The sequence below is a fragment of the Brassica rapa genome, chromosome A02, assembly GCF_000309985.2.
Source record: "Brassica rapa cultivar Chiifu-401-42 chromosome A02, CAAS_Brap_v3.01, whole genome shotgun sequence".
Classification (NCBI taxonomy): domain Eukaryota; kingdom Viridiplantae; phylum Streptophyta; class Magnoliopsida; order Brassicales; family Brassicaceae; genus Brassica; species Brassica rapa.
The window spans coordinates 6,370,968-6,386,893 of NC_024796.2; the positions used below are offsets into that span (position 1 = coordinate 6,370,968).

Sequence of the window (15,926 nt, forward strand, 5' to 3'; positions counted from 1 at the left end):
AGAATAACGGAGTATCTGATGGAATCGAAGTGCTTACTGATATTTAGGGTTTTGAGCACAGAAACTTCTTTGTTTATGAGAAACAGAGATTCTTGATTCGAGAATGAATAAAAATACTCTGTTTAATAATACTTTGTACTAACAGGTAAAGTCATGGAAATTCAAATCCATACAATAAGAACAATGCATCATCAAATACCAAATTAACGTTTTTTTAAGAAACATTATGAAAGTTGAATTACAATTTGACACGGGGTTGAAGGCTTAGACATAGATTCTAACTCCTTTATGCTCCTAAAATGCAGAGAGAATCTAAGAGGAGTGTAATGAAAAGAACCGGAAGAAGATGTGATTGTGGTCTCAAGCTTCTGCATCATCTCAACAGAGATTTCCATCGTCACTTGTGGACATCGCATAGCTTAGCAAATCTTCAGACAACTGACTGCTCCAATCTGAATATGTAAACATCTTTAGATAAGAACAAAGCAGAGCTTGATAAGTACAAGAAGAAACAGAATTAACTAAGATCTTCAGATTGCACTGAGGAATCTTGTAAGTAAAACATAGCCAAGTCGTTTTAAACTAAAATTTGGCGGGTTGAGCCGGGCCCTTGCAGTAGTGCAACGCATGGACGACTCGTGAAAGCCCAGATAGCAAACTATCTTAATGGATTTTCTCCCTTAAAAAATAGATTTAATATCGTGTGGCCCGATGGACCACGTATCAGATATTAAACTGATAAGAACAGATACTACACTTGATCTTAGCCAAAAGGCCGAGAAAGGTATGATTTGTTTAGTTGCTGGCTTCATTATTTATACTACTTCTCATGCCTTTCATGTTTATTCTGTTAGCGATGTGGGACTTTTAAACAGTTATGACAAAACAAAACACTCTCTCTGTCTTAATGAGTTAGCCAATACTAGCTGTTTGTCAACTCACAGATAGACAGTTTGATAATCTTTCTGGCTACTCGGAAACAGGTTTTTTCCTGAGAGTAATTGGAAGAAAGAGGGAGTTGTCCATCGTCATATGTATCTTATACCTTTTGCAGCAACTATAGTCTATAGTTGATTAAATCTTCCTCTGTTTGTTTGTTAATAATATTCTAGTGTTGTTACAAAATCATTTAGAAAAGGTCTCTCTATATCAGTTTGAAGGTATGTACTATAGACAATGCACAAGACAAAACTCAATATTCTCTTAGAACCAAAGAAGCTCATCTGTGTTCTTTCTGTCAACGAGGAAAAGAACTTCCAACAATAATAAAGTAAAATTAAGTTTCATAAAATAAGAACATTGCATCCTTAGACTCACACAACAAAAATATAGTTTCTGAGTGAGATTCACAACAAAGATTCTAGGAACTGTTAGTAAGTCGAATTACAAGCTGACATGAAGTTGAAGCTTTAGGCACAGATTCCAACTCCTTGATCCTCAGCAGCTCTTTCTCCCTGAATCGATGACCTGGTGAATATACAGAGATCTTAGTGGTTTTTAAACAAGGAGCGTTCTGCAGGATGTAAAGAACGATTTCTTTCTCTTCCTCTTTTCCTTTGTAACATTTCCATCCAAAAGTTTTAAGATTGAAGGACAAGCATTCAGGAACCGAGCTCGGCTTACAGAACAAAGGTGGTGGATCCTTGAACTCTTCGTCTTTACACCTCGTATGCGGAGAACCAGGCCATTTTGTTGTCCAATGTATCTCCTGGAGCTTGAGAACTTGTAGTTTAGGGCAATGTTTGAGCAAATACAGAAGCAGATTACGCGAATTTTTTCCGTAAGTAGATAGTTTCAGATGACGAAGCCGCTGAGAAATTGTATCCGCAAGAAGCAGAACCTGAACGCCAAAACATTACAAGGATTACCAAAAAAGTGTTCTAAATAAAACAGGAGAGAGATACATGGCAAGTTTTAGACATAGCAAATTTGTAACATCCCTCTTTTCCTCCAAATTTTATAAAGTTATTATACATAAATCTTATAACCCCCCAAGTGTAAGAAGAAACGTTTTATTAAAATTTACTATAAAATGTTTAGGGTCCTGTAAATTTAGACTACCTTGGTAGGATATAAATGTATGGAAAGAAACTCCACAGAAGTAAGAAATCTGAGAAGCTTGTCAGTTTGAGAATCATCAACAAGGAGACTAGCCTCCACCAAGTTGTGCAGATCCTTATAAAACTCGAAATTGCTACCGTTGATGTATACCTCTAAGTACTTCAAAGAAGGAGCATTTATCTTGAATCTAGACTTATTGCTAGGATAAGTGCGAACCGAAGTATAATCTTTTATCTCCAATCTCTCGAGAGAAGGGACCGATATGGTGAATAAAGAAGAGCAAGGGTGATAAAACTGGAAACCGCAGCGGGGATCAGTGGTAACGCTATCTAAGAAGAGATCGTTAAGAACAGGACAAGAAGACATAAGCGTGCAGAAAGCTTCATGGTCAAGGAACCTCACCTTTGTGAGGTGAAGACTTTTCATGGACCGGAAGCAAACCGGGGACTCATCTGTAAAACCATGGCATTGGATCGTGTGGAGTTTCAGGACCACGAGTTTTCGGAAGACTGTATTTGGGAAACTACTTGGGAATTTAAGAGAACTCGAGTGTTGTTCCCTCAGTTTAAGGGTTAGGGTTTGGAGAACTGGAGCTTCATGTAATTTCAGTGATCTCCTAAAAAAATTTTCAAAGGTACAGGAACTAATTTTAGGACGAGAGTTTGCATCGTACTCAAGCACTTGCATCATCCTCCACAGAGATTTCCATCGTTTAGAGAGTATGCTTGTATTCACTGCATTGGTTATGGGGACTAATGAGAGGATTAGTAAGAGCAAATCGTCAGGTAAATGACTGATCCTATCCAAGAATTTAACGTCTTCGTGAATTTAACAAAAAATATTGTATATGTATAAATAAAATGATCAAATATATAAAAATAATTATCGATAATATATATAAATAAAAGGTGCATGTCTTATCATAATACTTTACTGTTTTGCACGGGTACTTTACTTGCGTGAGGTGCAAAACTTTCGGGGAAAACAAACCGGAGAATTAGTATAAATTTGTCCATTGATGAGTGCCATTTATATCGGTTTTTAGTTCGGTTTTTAATTAGGATTTATTAGTTTTTATTATGTATTCTGATCATTTTGAATCTTTTTGTGTTCTATAGTATTTCTTCAGGTTATAGGAGCTGGAGTGTAAAAATGGAAGGTTTCATATTAAGAATTTCAAAGAAGGATGAGTTAGTCCCCTGCAATAGTAACGCATGGGCTACACAGTCTACACTTGATCTTAGCCAAGAGGCCGAAAGGCATGATTGATTACTTACAAGATATTAAAATGATAAAAATAAATACTACACAGTCTACACGTGATCTTAGCCAAGAGGCCGAAAGGCATGATTGGTTACGTCCCCAAGCCTCATCTTTTATACTGCTTCTCGTGTCTTCCATGCCTATTCGGTCAAGAGTGACAAAACAAAACACTTTCTCTGTCTTAGTGGGTTTGCGCCTAACCGAAAATAGTCTTAAACTGGGCTTCTTCTTCTTCTTTACCTTAAATGGATTTGCGAGAAAAAACTGGGATCAACCATGGCAAAGTGGATTATAATTGTTTTTGGTTTCCTACTCAGTCACAAGATACAGATCAATGATAAAAATAAGCTATCACAACTTCTGATATAATTTCACGTTCAAACTTAATTGGACAGTTTTCAACTCTTTGGTAAGATTAGTTTTCAGCCCATTGTAAGCTCACATGCTCTTAAACTCCTGGTCGCAATTTCCAGTTCCTTAAACATCTGGTGTTTGCGCACCATGCTAACTGAGAAAGGATAGATAGTTGCACTCACTAACAGCTTCGCATTCTTCAAAATATAAATCGCCACTTCTTTCTCAACTTTTGTGCCTTCATAGTCACTCCACTCAAAAGTTTTGAGATGTAACAACAAACATTCAGGAACACGCCTCGGTTGCATCCAACGAACCTTACGATCCACAAGAATCCAATGCTTCTGCGATCAATAAATTTCACTATTAAAACCAGAGAAACCAAACATGATTTATTGGAGAAATTAGGGTTTAGAGAAGAATAATAATGTACCAGGACAAGCTTGAGAGCTTGTAGTTTAGGAGAATGTTGGAGCAGACTCACAAGCATATCCGTCCAGCTATCTATACATGAACATAGCTCCAAACGCACTAGCTGAAACAAAACTGTACCACGAGGATACTGAGCCTGTACATAATAATATAAGCAAAGGAAAAACAATTTATTAAAAACTAGCTAATGATATAAATAAAAGCTAGTAAGAACAAGTTACCTCTCCATCTAAGCATACATAAAGACGCCTGACAAAGGTAAAAGACTCCAGAACATTGGTGTGGTAGGACATAGATTGAAGATTTGCCTCGACAAGTTTCGGAAGATTACCGATTAGTTTAAGTTCACCAAAGTAGTCCACAATGTTCAACTGCTTCAAAGACTGGGAATGTATCACGAACAAATGATCGTCAGGTGGGGACTCTCGTACCGTATTCCTAACGGATAAACTCTGTAAGGAAGGCAAGTTCACGGTGAAAGTTGCCACATTGTCTCCGTGACAAGTCTCTACAACTAAATCTTCAAGGATGGGACAGTTTGAAACAAGCCTAGAGAAAGATTCATCGTCTGAGTACTTGACAGATAGAAGGCGCAACTTCGTGAGGGATGGAAAGCTTAACCGACAAGGAACTCCCGAGAGAATCACCATACGGAGTTGTAAAGTCTCAAGTGTCTCGCATCTAAACAACCTACTCGGCAAGTTAACAAGAAAATGATCATAACAAAAACTTATTTTCAAGTCACGCACAAAGCGATCGACTGCGATTTTAACCCATAAACCAATCTCCCAAGCGCTACATTCTGACGCGCTGTTGAGATGAAACCTTTCTAGGACAGTTGCTTTGTGTAATAGCAAAGTCCCTGACACAAACTGCGACAGGCTTCTGACATGGATTTCATTAATCTCTTCATCTTCCTCCTCTGAGAAATCCTCAAAGACAAGACTTGGCACCAGTGTCCAAAGAGGCAGCCATCGTTTAGACAAAATGCTCGTAGCCACGACACCTTTGGTCGGGACAAAGGACAGTATCTTGATGAGTAAATCATCTGGCAATTGAGTTAACCTATCCATAACAACTTTCAGTGCTTTGCTTTTTTTTTTTAACTTTCACTTGCCAATGCTACAACTAAAGACGAAAAGACTTTCGACTTGAAACACGACACGAAGGTTGTCGTGAAACACACAAAATGGTCTCGAGTATCGGTGATCGAAGGAATATGAGATTAACCCTAATTCTTGAAGTGGTTAACGACACTTGGATCAAACCCATTAGCTTATGGCATGGGCCTGTGTATTTTAGATTTCTGACTCCTTTATGCTGAGTTTAATTTCAACAATAAAACTTAGTCACATGGGCCAGTTGGCCCAAATTAAACATGTATGTGCGAAAAGTATATTAATTCGATTGATTAAGGGACCAAAAGTGAATACCTTATAAGTCAAGGGACCAAAAATTAAACTGTTAATTTGGCGGGATGAGCCGGGCCCTTGCAATAGTGCAACGCATGGGCGACTCGTAAAAGCCCAGATAGCAAGCTATCTTAATGGGCCTTCTCCCTTAAAAAATAGAGTTAATATCGTGTGGCCCGATGGACCACATATCAGATATTAAACTGATAAGAACAGATACTACACTTGATCTTAGCCAAAAGGCCGAGAAAGGTATGAATTGTTACGTCCCCCTGCCTCTTTTTTTATACTACTCCTCATGCCTTATATGCTTGTTTCTTTAGCGATGTGGGACTTTTAGAGATTTAAGACAAAACGTAACACTCTATCTGTATTAGCGGGTTTGTAACAGAATAACGTTAAGCCTAAAAGCCAAATCTTGTGAGATTTTAACTGGTTTTACAGATCGAAATAAAAGAGAGAGCCAGTTTCTGCAGTTTTTTAATTCTAGTCTTCAGTTTTCCAATAAGTTTTGCAGCAATCTTATAAAATATGATTTTATAATAAATTACAAAGTTCACAGATCCACCTACACAAAACTCTCAACAAACAAACTTCACTTGAATCTTTGTCTCATTAACAAACTTTTACACATAACAAAAACAATACTCATTAACAAGAAAGCTGTAAAAACTCTAAATAGTCTACAAACTCCATGCCTTTCCCTGTGTAGCTTCTATATTGGACTCATGACAACGTCTCCTTCTAACATCCGCAACACCTTAGACACAGAGACAAAGAAGATTTACATTCGAAAATTTTGATTCGTCTTTTTAAGTGTTTTTGAGGGATGAGATATGGCAGCAAACCTGAGACATTCGTGGCCTTGAGTTAGGGTCACGGCGAATGCAGAGGTAAGCACATAGCGCCATACAGTAAACTTCCTGCTCAGAGTAACAATTCATTAGACGCGGATCAAGAAGCTCCCTCATGGCTTGTTTCTGCAACAACGGTCTTGCCTGAAAACAAAACAAAAAAATCAATATATCTTCCTTGTAAAGCATCAGAGCCTTTACAGACTGAAGCTTTGATGTTCATTTGGACGTTTTTACCCATTCGGTGAGACACTGTTGACCTTTAGGACGCTTAATGTCCATAGCTTTCCTTCCTGTGATAAGCTCAACTAACACAACCCCAAAAGAGTACACATCTGCCTTCTCTGTAATCTGTCCACTTTGTGCATATTCAGGTGCTAAGTACCTAAAGAAAAAGAAACAGAACACTTGACGCTTCATTAACGTGTCACACAAGTAAATCAATAAGATGAATATCACAATGATTATGCCATAAACAGTACCCAAAAGTTCCAATTACTCTTGTCTCCACTCCTTTATCTCCATCTGGTTGCCATCTCGCTAGTCCAAAATCTCCAACCTAGATATTGTTATAAAGCTTCAAGCTTGGCACACACGCAAAAGAGCAGAGAGAGCTTAAGATGATTTTTATTATTACCAAAGGCTCAAAGTCATGAGTGAGGAGAATGTTGTTAGGACGCATATCCCTATGAACAATGCAACCAACTCTACACTCTTCATGAAGGTATCTCAACCCACGAGCTGCTCCAACCGCAATCTTTTGCCGCGCTGACCATCCTAACGGCTCTTTCCCCAAACCTATAAAACTTTCCTTTATTAGAAACTTTACAGAACAAGAAAAACAAGAATGTTACTAGAAGTAGAAAGCTTTTACCATAAAGATGAGAATGCAAAGAACCATAGCAGATATACTCATAAACCAGCAGTCTCTTCCCATCCTCCACACATAGTCCAATGAGCATTACAACATTCCTATGTTGTGCACAGCTTAAGACCTCAACTTCAGAGCAAAACTCTTTATCACCTTGTGTGCTAGCAATCTTATACTGTTTCACAGCAATGATTTGACCATCTGGTAAAGTTCCTCTGTGAACAGAACCAAACCCACCTTCAGCCAAGAAACTCCCTTTAGAGAAACCCTTTGTTGCTGTCTCCAGCTCTCCATAAGTGAACCATCTCAGAGGGTTTCCGAATTTAGGTGCCTTGTGTTGACATATGGAACATAGTGGAGGAGGTCCAGGAGCTGGCTTTCTTGATAAGGAAACCACTTCCCTCACGCTTTTATTTAAGCATGTATCCGGTTTACGGACATCAGGTTCTTTCTTGGATGAACCGAGTCTTAGAACCGAAGCAAATCTTGATTTTCTTGGAGTTTCTGTATGAGGTATTGTCAGATCACCACTGGGACTCAGGATATTAGATATTTTCACAGGATGGGAAGATGAGGAGGAGGCCATTGATATAGGACTCCAGTTTTCTCCATTTGAGTCAGTATCAGATTCAAAGAAACTCTTGTTTCCATCACTGACCCATGGGTTAAGGCCTTCAAAGACTTGAGAAGCAAGAAACGGTGAAGCTCCTGCATCAGAGCTAGATATTGATGAAGTCCCCATATCAGAACCTTCTTGGTCTGGACTGCTAGCTGGAGTCACAAAGGGTTCCCTCAGCTTTCTTCCAGGTCTTGAGCTTCTCCGGGAGAGGATAGACTTTGTGGTTAGCCTGGAAATAGCTTCTAGATGCTCTGTATCTGCATTCTTCACCAAGTTGAGACGAATAACCTTTGGTTGTGACTTCTTGATTACAACAAGATTGCACTCAAGTTGGTCAATACAGCATTTTTTCTCATACTTCAGTCCCCTGCTTACATATTTTCACAGGCAAAAAGTAAATCACAATTCGAAAAGCAATACATTTAGAACACAACGCATAATATGTTATAGTCTTCACCTGTCTAAAACCACCCAGTTTGATTTGGATTTCTTGGCTTCAGTAGCAATGACTCCATCAGGTGAAGCAAAAACAATTTTGATTCTGACGTTTATCTGAATCAAGATTAATAAAAAACATATGAAACTATTAATGGATTCTTAACCAAGAATTAGACTGTTTTTTTTTTTGTTGAAATCTACATGAAATAAGTGAGTCATTTACCTTGTCTGCATCATAAACATTTTGTAACTGGAACATCATCTGAGAAACAGACTCATGAATATCATCTTTTTGGTCTGAATTAGTTCCAGCAAGAAATCTTCCATGTCCTAATGCACAATTGGTGGTTAGTCTCGAAAACCCCCAAATATTTTTACCTGAAAGACCATTACAAGAAGATTAAATATTTAACTTAAGAATCAATATAAGCCAGACAGAACAAGTGGCACTAAAGAGACAAAGTTTGTCACCACTCAAAGAACAAGAAGCTGCCAAAGCAACAAGATTGTGATTTAAAGATAAAGAAGGGAAGAGAAAGAGAAAAAGATGAGTACTTGTGTAATTGGAAGGAACAACAACAAGAAGCCTGATTCGATCTCCAGGTTGAACAACATGAGTCAAAGTCCATAGAAGAGCTGCTTTTGAGGTTTCCTTTGAAGCTCTAACAGCTACCATTACTTTCTTCCCCACTACTACACTTCTCTCTTTACAACCCTTATGCTTCATTCTCAAGACTAAGATATTCACAAACAAAGAAACTGAAAGGAACCCTAAACCTCCCCAAACTTCTTGTTCTTCGACCTTTGCAATTACACACACTTTTAGCACTTCCCACTTAATCTAAACCCTTCTTTTTTCCTGGAATGAGAAACTGGAAGTGTCACGCAAGCCAAGATGCTTTGAGAAGTGAAGCTCAAAAATAAAATAAAAAAGTCAAGAAACTTACGCGTGTGTGAGTGTGTATAAGTGTGTGAGATTCAGTGTCCCTAAAAACTATACTTTATGTAGAGAAACCCAAGAATAACATATGCACAAAACACAACAGCACAAGAACCCACACTTTCTCTTAATAGAACCAAACTCTAAATTATATCTCTTTCACTCACATTCTCTATCTCTCTTTCAAAGCATTGGTTGGGTTTAGTTAGAAGACTTTAAGCTCCATGAAAATGGTGTGAGCATTGCGTTACTATAGAAAACAAGAAAACTCTACTCATCTTTTGTTGGTTGGTGGGCCCAAAAGATGGACGATGTAAGTCAGATTTTGGATTTTCAACACTCTTTTCTTCTACAAGATCAGAGGAAGTTGGTAAGAGAAGAAATGAAATGTCCAAAAGGATGATTTAAAAATAAAAAATCTAAGTAAAAAGGACAAATTAGAAGTATTTTGGATTCCTTCTTCATCTTTCTTTATTTTGCCACTGCAATTTTATTCCAGAAAGGACAAAATCGAATAAAGAAAGATTCACAAAGGACTCTGCTTTATTCTAATTAATAATAAAGAGAGTAAAAAGAATCCAAAGGATAATCCTTAAGTCATTATCACACTTTTTTTCTTGAATTTTTAAAGATAAGACCGTTTGTTTCTTCATTGTCAAGTTATGGCCAAGTTTTCATCCTTTATGATAAAGAACATCGTAGACTCGATTCTCGTCATTCATTCAAAAGATTATAATGAGAAAAGTAAAAGATGATTGATTATCATTATGGAGTTGAACGTTGCACTTGCATGCTTTTCATATATGTTGCTTTATATATTTCAGTGGAGAAAGTGAGAAAAGTAAGTATGGTAAAGAAAAAAAAGTATGGTAAAGATGATTTTTACTTTATTAAAACATGATAAGGTGCTTCAATAAATCAACTCTAGTGATGTAATCGAATATATCATGTCATGTATCTTATCACTAGAAATGAATAAATATTTTGTGATTTATTTAAATTAATATATATATATATATACTGATAATACTGTTACAAAAGTGAAATAATGGCAGCATGAAAGTAGACTAACCAATAAAATATATGTTTTTTCATGTTATAATTAAAGAAGAAGTCATTCACTTAACTCATAATTTATTGTCACCAGGTTGATTGTAAATGAATTCGGCTATGGCGACAAGATAGAAGATTACAAGCAGACTAAACATGGTGTCCGTCTTGTGTTTTCCTCTCAAACCCTTTAGGATCCTATGATATCCACAGTTGAGTTAAGGGAACTGATCATGGATTAGTTGGAAGAAAAAAAACTAAGCTCTGGTCATTTGCATTGGTCAACTTCTATTAGAAATTGTCACGTTTAGACCTAACTAGACCATTCTGTCTTATTGTGTACATTACAAGTTAAAATGAGTTTGATTTCAGTCTTATCTATATACTATACAAAATTTATTATAAAAGTTGATCTCTGTGTTGTGTGATGTTTGTTGCTAAACTGGAACTTCATACACAGATTCTGATAGGACAGATAAAGAGTCCATGACATTCCCTGATCAATTTTATACGGGTCTTTATGAGCTTGGTTAGGAATGGGTGAAGACCAAGGTCGAGAGATTGTTCTTGATGCATATGTAGGACATTCTAAATGCGTTAGATCTAGACTCCATGAATATGGATGATCTGGTGATCTTTTGCGCTATATGTCAACTGGATTAACAACAATAAGCAGGCTCTATTTGAGGACATATTCTGGAAACAAGTCTTGATCAATTAAGTATAGATGGGCCCAGGTTTATATTTTCTCCTTTGAGTTATGCTAAAGAAAGTATACAACTGTGATGCTACTCACGTGATTGTTTCTATACCTCACTGTGATTATCAGATTAGAACTAAGAGCGAAGCTGAGGCAGCAGAAGCAATGCTTTTGTGCGCATATGACTACAGCTTGGAACAAAGTAAATAACGGAAGCGACGCCATCTTTGATATACAATACAATACACATTTATTATTGAAAAATGGATTACATAATATGCAGAGTCCATTCACAAAACAGTTGTTCAATGTTACAACAACAAAACATTTTACATATACAAAAAAAATGAAGTAATGAAACAACATTTGTCGCTTCTTAACAAAAGAATTGCTGTCAAGTGGCTGACTACAAAAGAATGTGTTATAAGGATGGCTTGATGAATGTTCCTTCTTCCTCTTTTCCTCAAATCTCCTTAGTGTTTGTTCTATATATGTACAAAAGCCCTAAGATTCTCCCTCAGTGAAACTAGAACCAACGAATAAGTAGTTGCGCACACACACACTTAAGCCGAGAGTCGAGTTTTGATAGGCTTAAGCTTTAATCCCATGCTTTCAGGAGAGAGAAGCTGTGAAATGCAACAAGGGGCTAAGAGGACTTCCTTCAGGGCTCGCTGCGAAACAAGATCGATGGTCTATATAATCCATAACCCATAAAAAAATGCTGGTTCCATAGGCCATTCTTAACTAAGCCTCTAATCTCATTAAGTTGGACACAGTTATTACATTTACAGCTGGCCAGGTAAAAAAACACAGGGGCGTTCCGAGAATCGAACTCGGGACCTCTCGCACCCAAAGCGAGAATCATACCACTAGACCAAACGCCCATATTGATTGATAACCTATACATATATTTATTTATTAAGCCACTAACTTTTAACCAACAATGTTGGTCTGGACCTAGCATTATGCCACTGGAAAATCATTGGAGCAATTGCATTCCATATATTTCCTGTACAGTAATAAAACCCGATAAACTGGATTATTATTCACTTCAGCAAAAAAAAAAAAAAAAGACAAAAACTAATTAACTACTCTTACCTGCTGCACCAGTAACCAAGAGCCCTAATAGGTTCTTTCTCAATATTTAACAGATTGCACATATATATTTACCATTTTCCAAGACAAAGCAACACAAAACAATAGAACCAAAGTTTTCTGAATTACAAAAGTATAATCAACTTCTCAATTCCATTTTGTTTTACGAGTAAAATATATAACCAAGCTACGAAACAAGAAGAGAAAAAATAGTTCTATGAAAAGCTTATAAGAGGACATAACCTGATACTTACAAAACTTTGTCTTACCCAAGTCATACAAAAAAACATGGCATATGTGGAATGAACATTTTTCTTTGTTTTGTTTTGAAAGTTCAGTTCACTAATACAAAGATAGACAATCCGGTTTGTCTTTGACTCGGTTACATTTTAATTAGGCCTTTTATGGGCTCTAAAATTGCGACGCTAATGACACAACAAGTAAGCCCACTAAAGCCCAAATAAATCATCTAGGTTTAATTTAGTGTTGCATATATATATGCTTACTTCTCCGCCGTCGACGCCTTCTGTTCTCTCGACGTTCTTCAAGCCCAAAGGTACTCTCTCTTTCCCTCTTCGTAGCTCGTTCTTGGACAGATCTGTGTAGCTTCTAGTAAGTGTTCTTTGGTTATGGATAAACGCAGGTAAGAGTAGGACACAGAAAAAGAGAAGATGTCTGAGAAAAAGGGAAGGAAAGAGGAAGTGGTGACCAGAGAGTACACCATCAACCTCCACAGACGCCTTCACAGCTGGTTAGCTTCCTCAAACCTTAGTGTCTTCTAGCTGCTTGATTGTTCAGTTTCATAGTGTTGTAATGAGATTGTGTCTCTTCCTTACAGATTATAGTAGGGCCCTTCTTAGACTTCTTGTAGGTTAATTAATTAGTGTTTTTTAAGATTATCTTTTTTAAAAATGTAATTGAACTAATAATGAAATGTTGTTTACATTTCATTTCAATATTTACTTCATATTAAGACATATACTTAACCAATTGGTTTGATTTTCTAAAACCTTACCGGGCCTGTCTTAGCTGTTTGATCGTTCAGTTTCACATAGGGAAATGTTGTTTACATTTCATTTCAAGATTTAGTTCATATTAAGACAGGAACTCTAACAACCGAAATTAAGATTAGGTCTTGCTTGCGTTATGAGATTTAAGGGCTTCTTCTAATGACTTTGTTTAACGTGTAACAGCACCTTTAAGAAGAAGGCACCAAAGGCCATCAAGGAGATCAGGAAGTTTGCAGAGAAAGCCATGGGGACCAAGGACGTTAGGGTAGACGTGAAGTTGAACAAGCAGATATGGAGCAGAGGTATCAGAGGTCCTCCAAGGAGGATTAGAGTCCGTGTTGCACGCAAGAGAAACGACGATGAAGACGCCAAGGAAGAGTTTTTCTCACTTGTCACTGTTGCTGAGATCCCTGCTGAAGGACTCAGTGGACTTGGCACTAAGGTCATCGATGAGGAGGATTGAGAAGGGACTAGTCTGTCACCTAGACAAGTTTTGTGGTTTTTTCCTTGAGTTTTCGATCTTTTTATTTAAAGAGTCTTCGTATTTTCTTTGTAGTTTCACTTTGCTTTGCCTGATGCAATTTATCAGATGGACTCGTTTTCTTCGTCAAGACCTTGATATGAATCTGTTTATGTTCTTTGTCTTCTGCGTTTTACTTGAATCTTGCTAATAATCAATGTGTATCTGAGTTGCTTGTCCAAGCAAATCTGACTAAGCAAAGCTTCGGTTTGAAATGAAGTTCGTATACGATTTCTTCGAGCATCTCTAACCCCAGTCTATTTTTCATTCTAAAATAGAATTTAAAGTAAAAAATGCTGGAACAAACTCAAACTCTATTAATTATAGAGTTACTCTATTTTAGAATAGAAAATAGAGTAAGCCATTGAAGATGGTCTAAGAATCTAGTTTACATGTGAAATGAGTTTTATGTTATCCAACATAGTTAAATAGACATCAAAAATCCTTAACTCTAGTAAGAGTCCCATGTTAGCTTTATTACCTTTGGAACGATGACATCCATAGCTGCCACTGTCTTTCCATCATAGCATTAGCAAAGCATAATGATTTGCAGTGAAAATTATATATCCGTGAACTAAATTGTACAAATGGACGTAGGCCTAAAACTAATTAACGTATTCTTATGACTTCGCTTTTAGTTTTTATAAAAAAAGAAACAAAATACGTCGACAGCAGGATTCGAACCTGCGCGGGCAAAGCCCAATTGATTTCGAGTCAAACTCCTTAACCACTCGGACATATCGACTTATGCTGATCATTTTCACCTTTACATTTTAAACATAAGATTAAAGCATCTTTGAAGCCCAGCCAATAGTTTCGGACTAGTAATGATTCCGTGCTAATGATAAAATAACCAAGTTACATAAATTTATGATGGTTATGGGCCTTACACCCAATAGCAACATTGAAGTATGGCTCCAGGCCCAATAAGCTTCGTTGTCACGATATAAATACATATCCATCATCCTGAAAACCCTAGCTCCGAGATTTCGCACTCGTTTCAGCTAATTGCAGCCGTCGGAAGAGAAAGCAGAGAAGCAAATCAACCATGGGTAATCCTCAGAGCTTATACATTTCTGTACTACTGCATATTAGTGAAAGTCAAATCGTTTGATCTGTGTGAGTGTTTGCTGATCTCAGGGAAAGTTCACGGATCTTTGGCACGTGCCGGTAAGGTGAGAGGACAGACACCAAAGGTAGCGAAGCAAGACAAGAAGAAGAAACCCAGAGGACGTGCCCACAAGCGTCTCCAGCACAACCGCCGTTTCGTTACCGCCGGTAATTGCTCCAATCCATTTTTAAATACTTGGTTGATTTTATTACAAAATAGTTATTAGCTGTTTCAACTTGTGTGTCGGATGTTGTTTATGGATATAATATAACTCTTTGCTTGGCATACAATAAAAGTGTTTGATTGATTAATGTCGGGTAATGGAATTTTTGCAGTTGTTGGTTTCGGTAAGAAGAGGGGACCCAACTCTTCTGAGAAGTAGAAGAATGACTTATAAAAGCTTCTCATAATGGCTATTTTGTGCATTTCTTCTATTCGTATGTTTTAGTCATGTTTCTTTTGCACTTATATATGTTTTGATTCTATGAATTACGAATTTACTCCTGAATTTTATTCTCAACTTCCAGCAGTAATAGTTTGATTTTGTCTGCAAGTTTACACCAACCATGGGGTTTTATCTTTTATGTTATTGAATGATATGTTTCTATTCTACGGATAATGGAATCATACAAGAAACTGTGATTATGATGTTCTCTCGTCAACTAATGTATAATAGGCGATGCTTCCACGAATGATTATTCATTCAGCAAATTTCTGGCCATGCTCTTGAATTGCTTGTATAATTTCATTTCTCGCAAGAGAGGTCCTTTGCTATTGGTGTAGATTCACTGATGCATTTGGACCAGTTAAACTAGAATCCAAAATGTGAACAACTCTTTAGTTAAGTGTAAAAAACCTGAAAACCTAAAAGAGTGCCAATCTTGATTCACATCACATTTTGAGTTTATTTTGAAGCTGAGAAAAATTCCTTAAAAGGCTTGGAGAGTTCCTCTCCGGACCTTAGAATGAGTTGTGTCAGAAGCAAAGCCAAGAGCATAGGATGGGAGGAATAAATTCTGATCTAACTGATGCGTCAGTCAATATAAATGAGAAAAGACTCCACAAAGCCCCGATTATTGATAGGCCAAGTATTTTTTAGGCCTATTAACATAAAACCGTTTTCACAATCCAAATGAAGTCTCTAGGGCGATCAGCAGTCTACAGAATCTGAGACTAGGCTATTCCTAAATTATCGT

At 37.1% G+C, this 15,926-nt stretch overlaps 5 protein-coding genes and 4 non-coding genes across 10 annotated transcripts; 2 read left to right on the plus strand and 7 right to left on the minus strand.

Moving 5' to 3' along the window:
* Window positions 1–196: 196 nt before the first annotated feature.
* Window positions 197–5,238, minus strand: LOC103851809 (F-box/FBD/LRR-repeat protein At5g56420-like). 2 transcript variants are annotated; one of them, XR_004455289.1, is made up of 4 exons: window positions 4,332–5,238; window positions 4,112–4,246; window positions 523–4,022; window positions 197–452 (listed from the first exon to the last, which is right to left on the minus strand). XR_004455289.1 is itself a non-coding variant. In XM_009128676.3 (3 exons), the coding sequence occupies exons 1-3, from the start codon at window positions 5,181–5,183 to the stop codon at window positions 3,747–3,749; spliced, it is 1,263 nt and encodes a 420-aa protein (XP_009126924.3). In that variant the 5' UTR covers window positions 5,184–5,238; the 3' UTR covers window positions 197–3,746. The 2 variants fall into 2 exon arrangements, 1 of the variants encoding a protein (XP_009126924.3); XM_009128676.3 differs by having other exon boundaries at window positions 197–4,022.
* On the minus strand, window positions 593–788 carry LOC117132348. Its single transcript, XR_004455898.1, has one exon. It is a non-coding gene; the product is annotated as a U2 spliceosomal RNA (small nuclear RNA).
* LOC103851921 (putative F-box/FBD/LRR-repeat protein At5g56810) lies at window positions 1,361–2,487 on the minus strand. The gene is made up of 2 exons (XM_009128802.3): window positions 2,062–2,487; window positions 1,361–1,840 (listed from the first exon to the last, which is right to left on the minus strand). Exons 1-2 carry the CDS (start codon window positions 2,485–2,487, stop codon window positions 1,361–1,363), a joined length of 906 nt encoding a protein of 301 aa, XP_009127050.2.
* A 344-nt stretch (window positions 5,239–5,582) lies between the features above and the next one.
* LOC117132344 lies at window positions 5,583–5,778 on the minus strand. Its single transcript, XR_004455894.1, has one exon. It is a non-coding gene; the product is annotated as a U2 spliceosomal RNA (small nuclear RNA).
* A 241-nt stretch (window positions 5,779–6,019) lies between these two features.
* On the minus strand, window positions 6,020–12,244 carry LOC103851810 (inactive protein kinase SELMODRAFT_444075). Its single transcript, XM_009128677.3, has 10 exons — window positions 9,252–12,244; window positions 8,860–9,163; window positions 8,528–8,682; window positions 8,324–8,418; window positions 7,251–8,233; window positions 7,014–7,174; window positions 6,859–6,935; window positions 6,614–6,761; window positions 6,371–6,520; window positions 6,020–6,282 (listed from the first exon to the last, which is right to left on the minus strand). Exons 2-10 carry the CDS (start codon window positions 9,029–9,031, stop codon window positions 6,238–6,240), a joined length of 1,986 nt encoding a protein of 661 aa, XP_009126925.1. The 5' UTR covers window positions 9,032–9,163; window positions 9,252–12,244; the 3' UTR covers window positions 6,020–6,237.
* TRNAP-UGG lies at window positions 11,807–11,878 on the minus strand. Its single transcript has one exon. It is a non-coding gene; the product is annotated as a tRNA-Pro (tRNA).
* A 232-nt stretch (window positions 12,245–12,476) lies between the features above and the next one.
* On the plus strand, window positions 12,477–13,743 carry LOC103851811 (60S ribosomal protein L31-3). Its single transcript, XM_009128678.3, has 3 exons — window positions 12,477–12,645; window positions 12,733–12,840; window positions 13,283–13,743. The coding sequence occupies exons 2-3, from the start codon at window positions 12,761–12,763 to the stop codon at window positions 13,560–13,562; spliced, it is 360 nt and encodes a 119-aa protein (XP_009126926.1). The 5' UTR covers window positions 12,477–12,645; window positions 12,733–12,760; the 3' UTR covers window positions 13,563–13,743.
* A 539-nt stretch (window positions 13,744–14,282) lies between these two features.
* On the minus strand, window positions 14,283–14,364 carry TRNAS-CGA. Its single transcript has one exon. It is a non-coding gene; the product is annotated as a tRNA-Ser (tRNA).
* Window positions 14,365–14,490: 126 nt separating this feature from the next.
* LOC103851812 (40S ribosomal protein S30) lies at window positions 14,491–15,346 on the plus strand. The gene is made up of 3 exons (XM_009128679.3): window positions 14,491–14,671; window positions 14,760–14,897; window positions 15,066–15,346. Exons 1-3 carry the CDS (start codon window positions 14,668–14,670, stop codon window positions 15,110–15,112), a joined length of 189 nt encoding a protein of 62 aa, XP_009126927.1. The 5' UTR covers window positions 14,491–14,667; the 3' UTR covers window positions 15,113–15,346.
* Window positions 15,347–15,926: the final 580 nt, after the last annotated feature.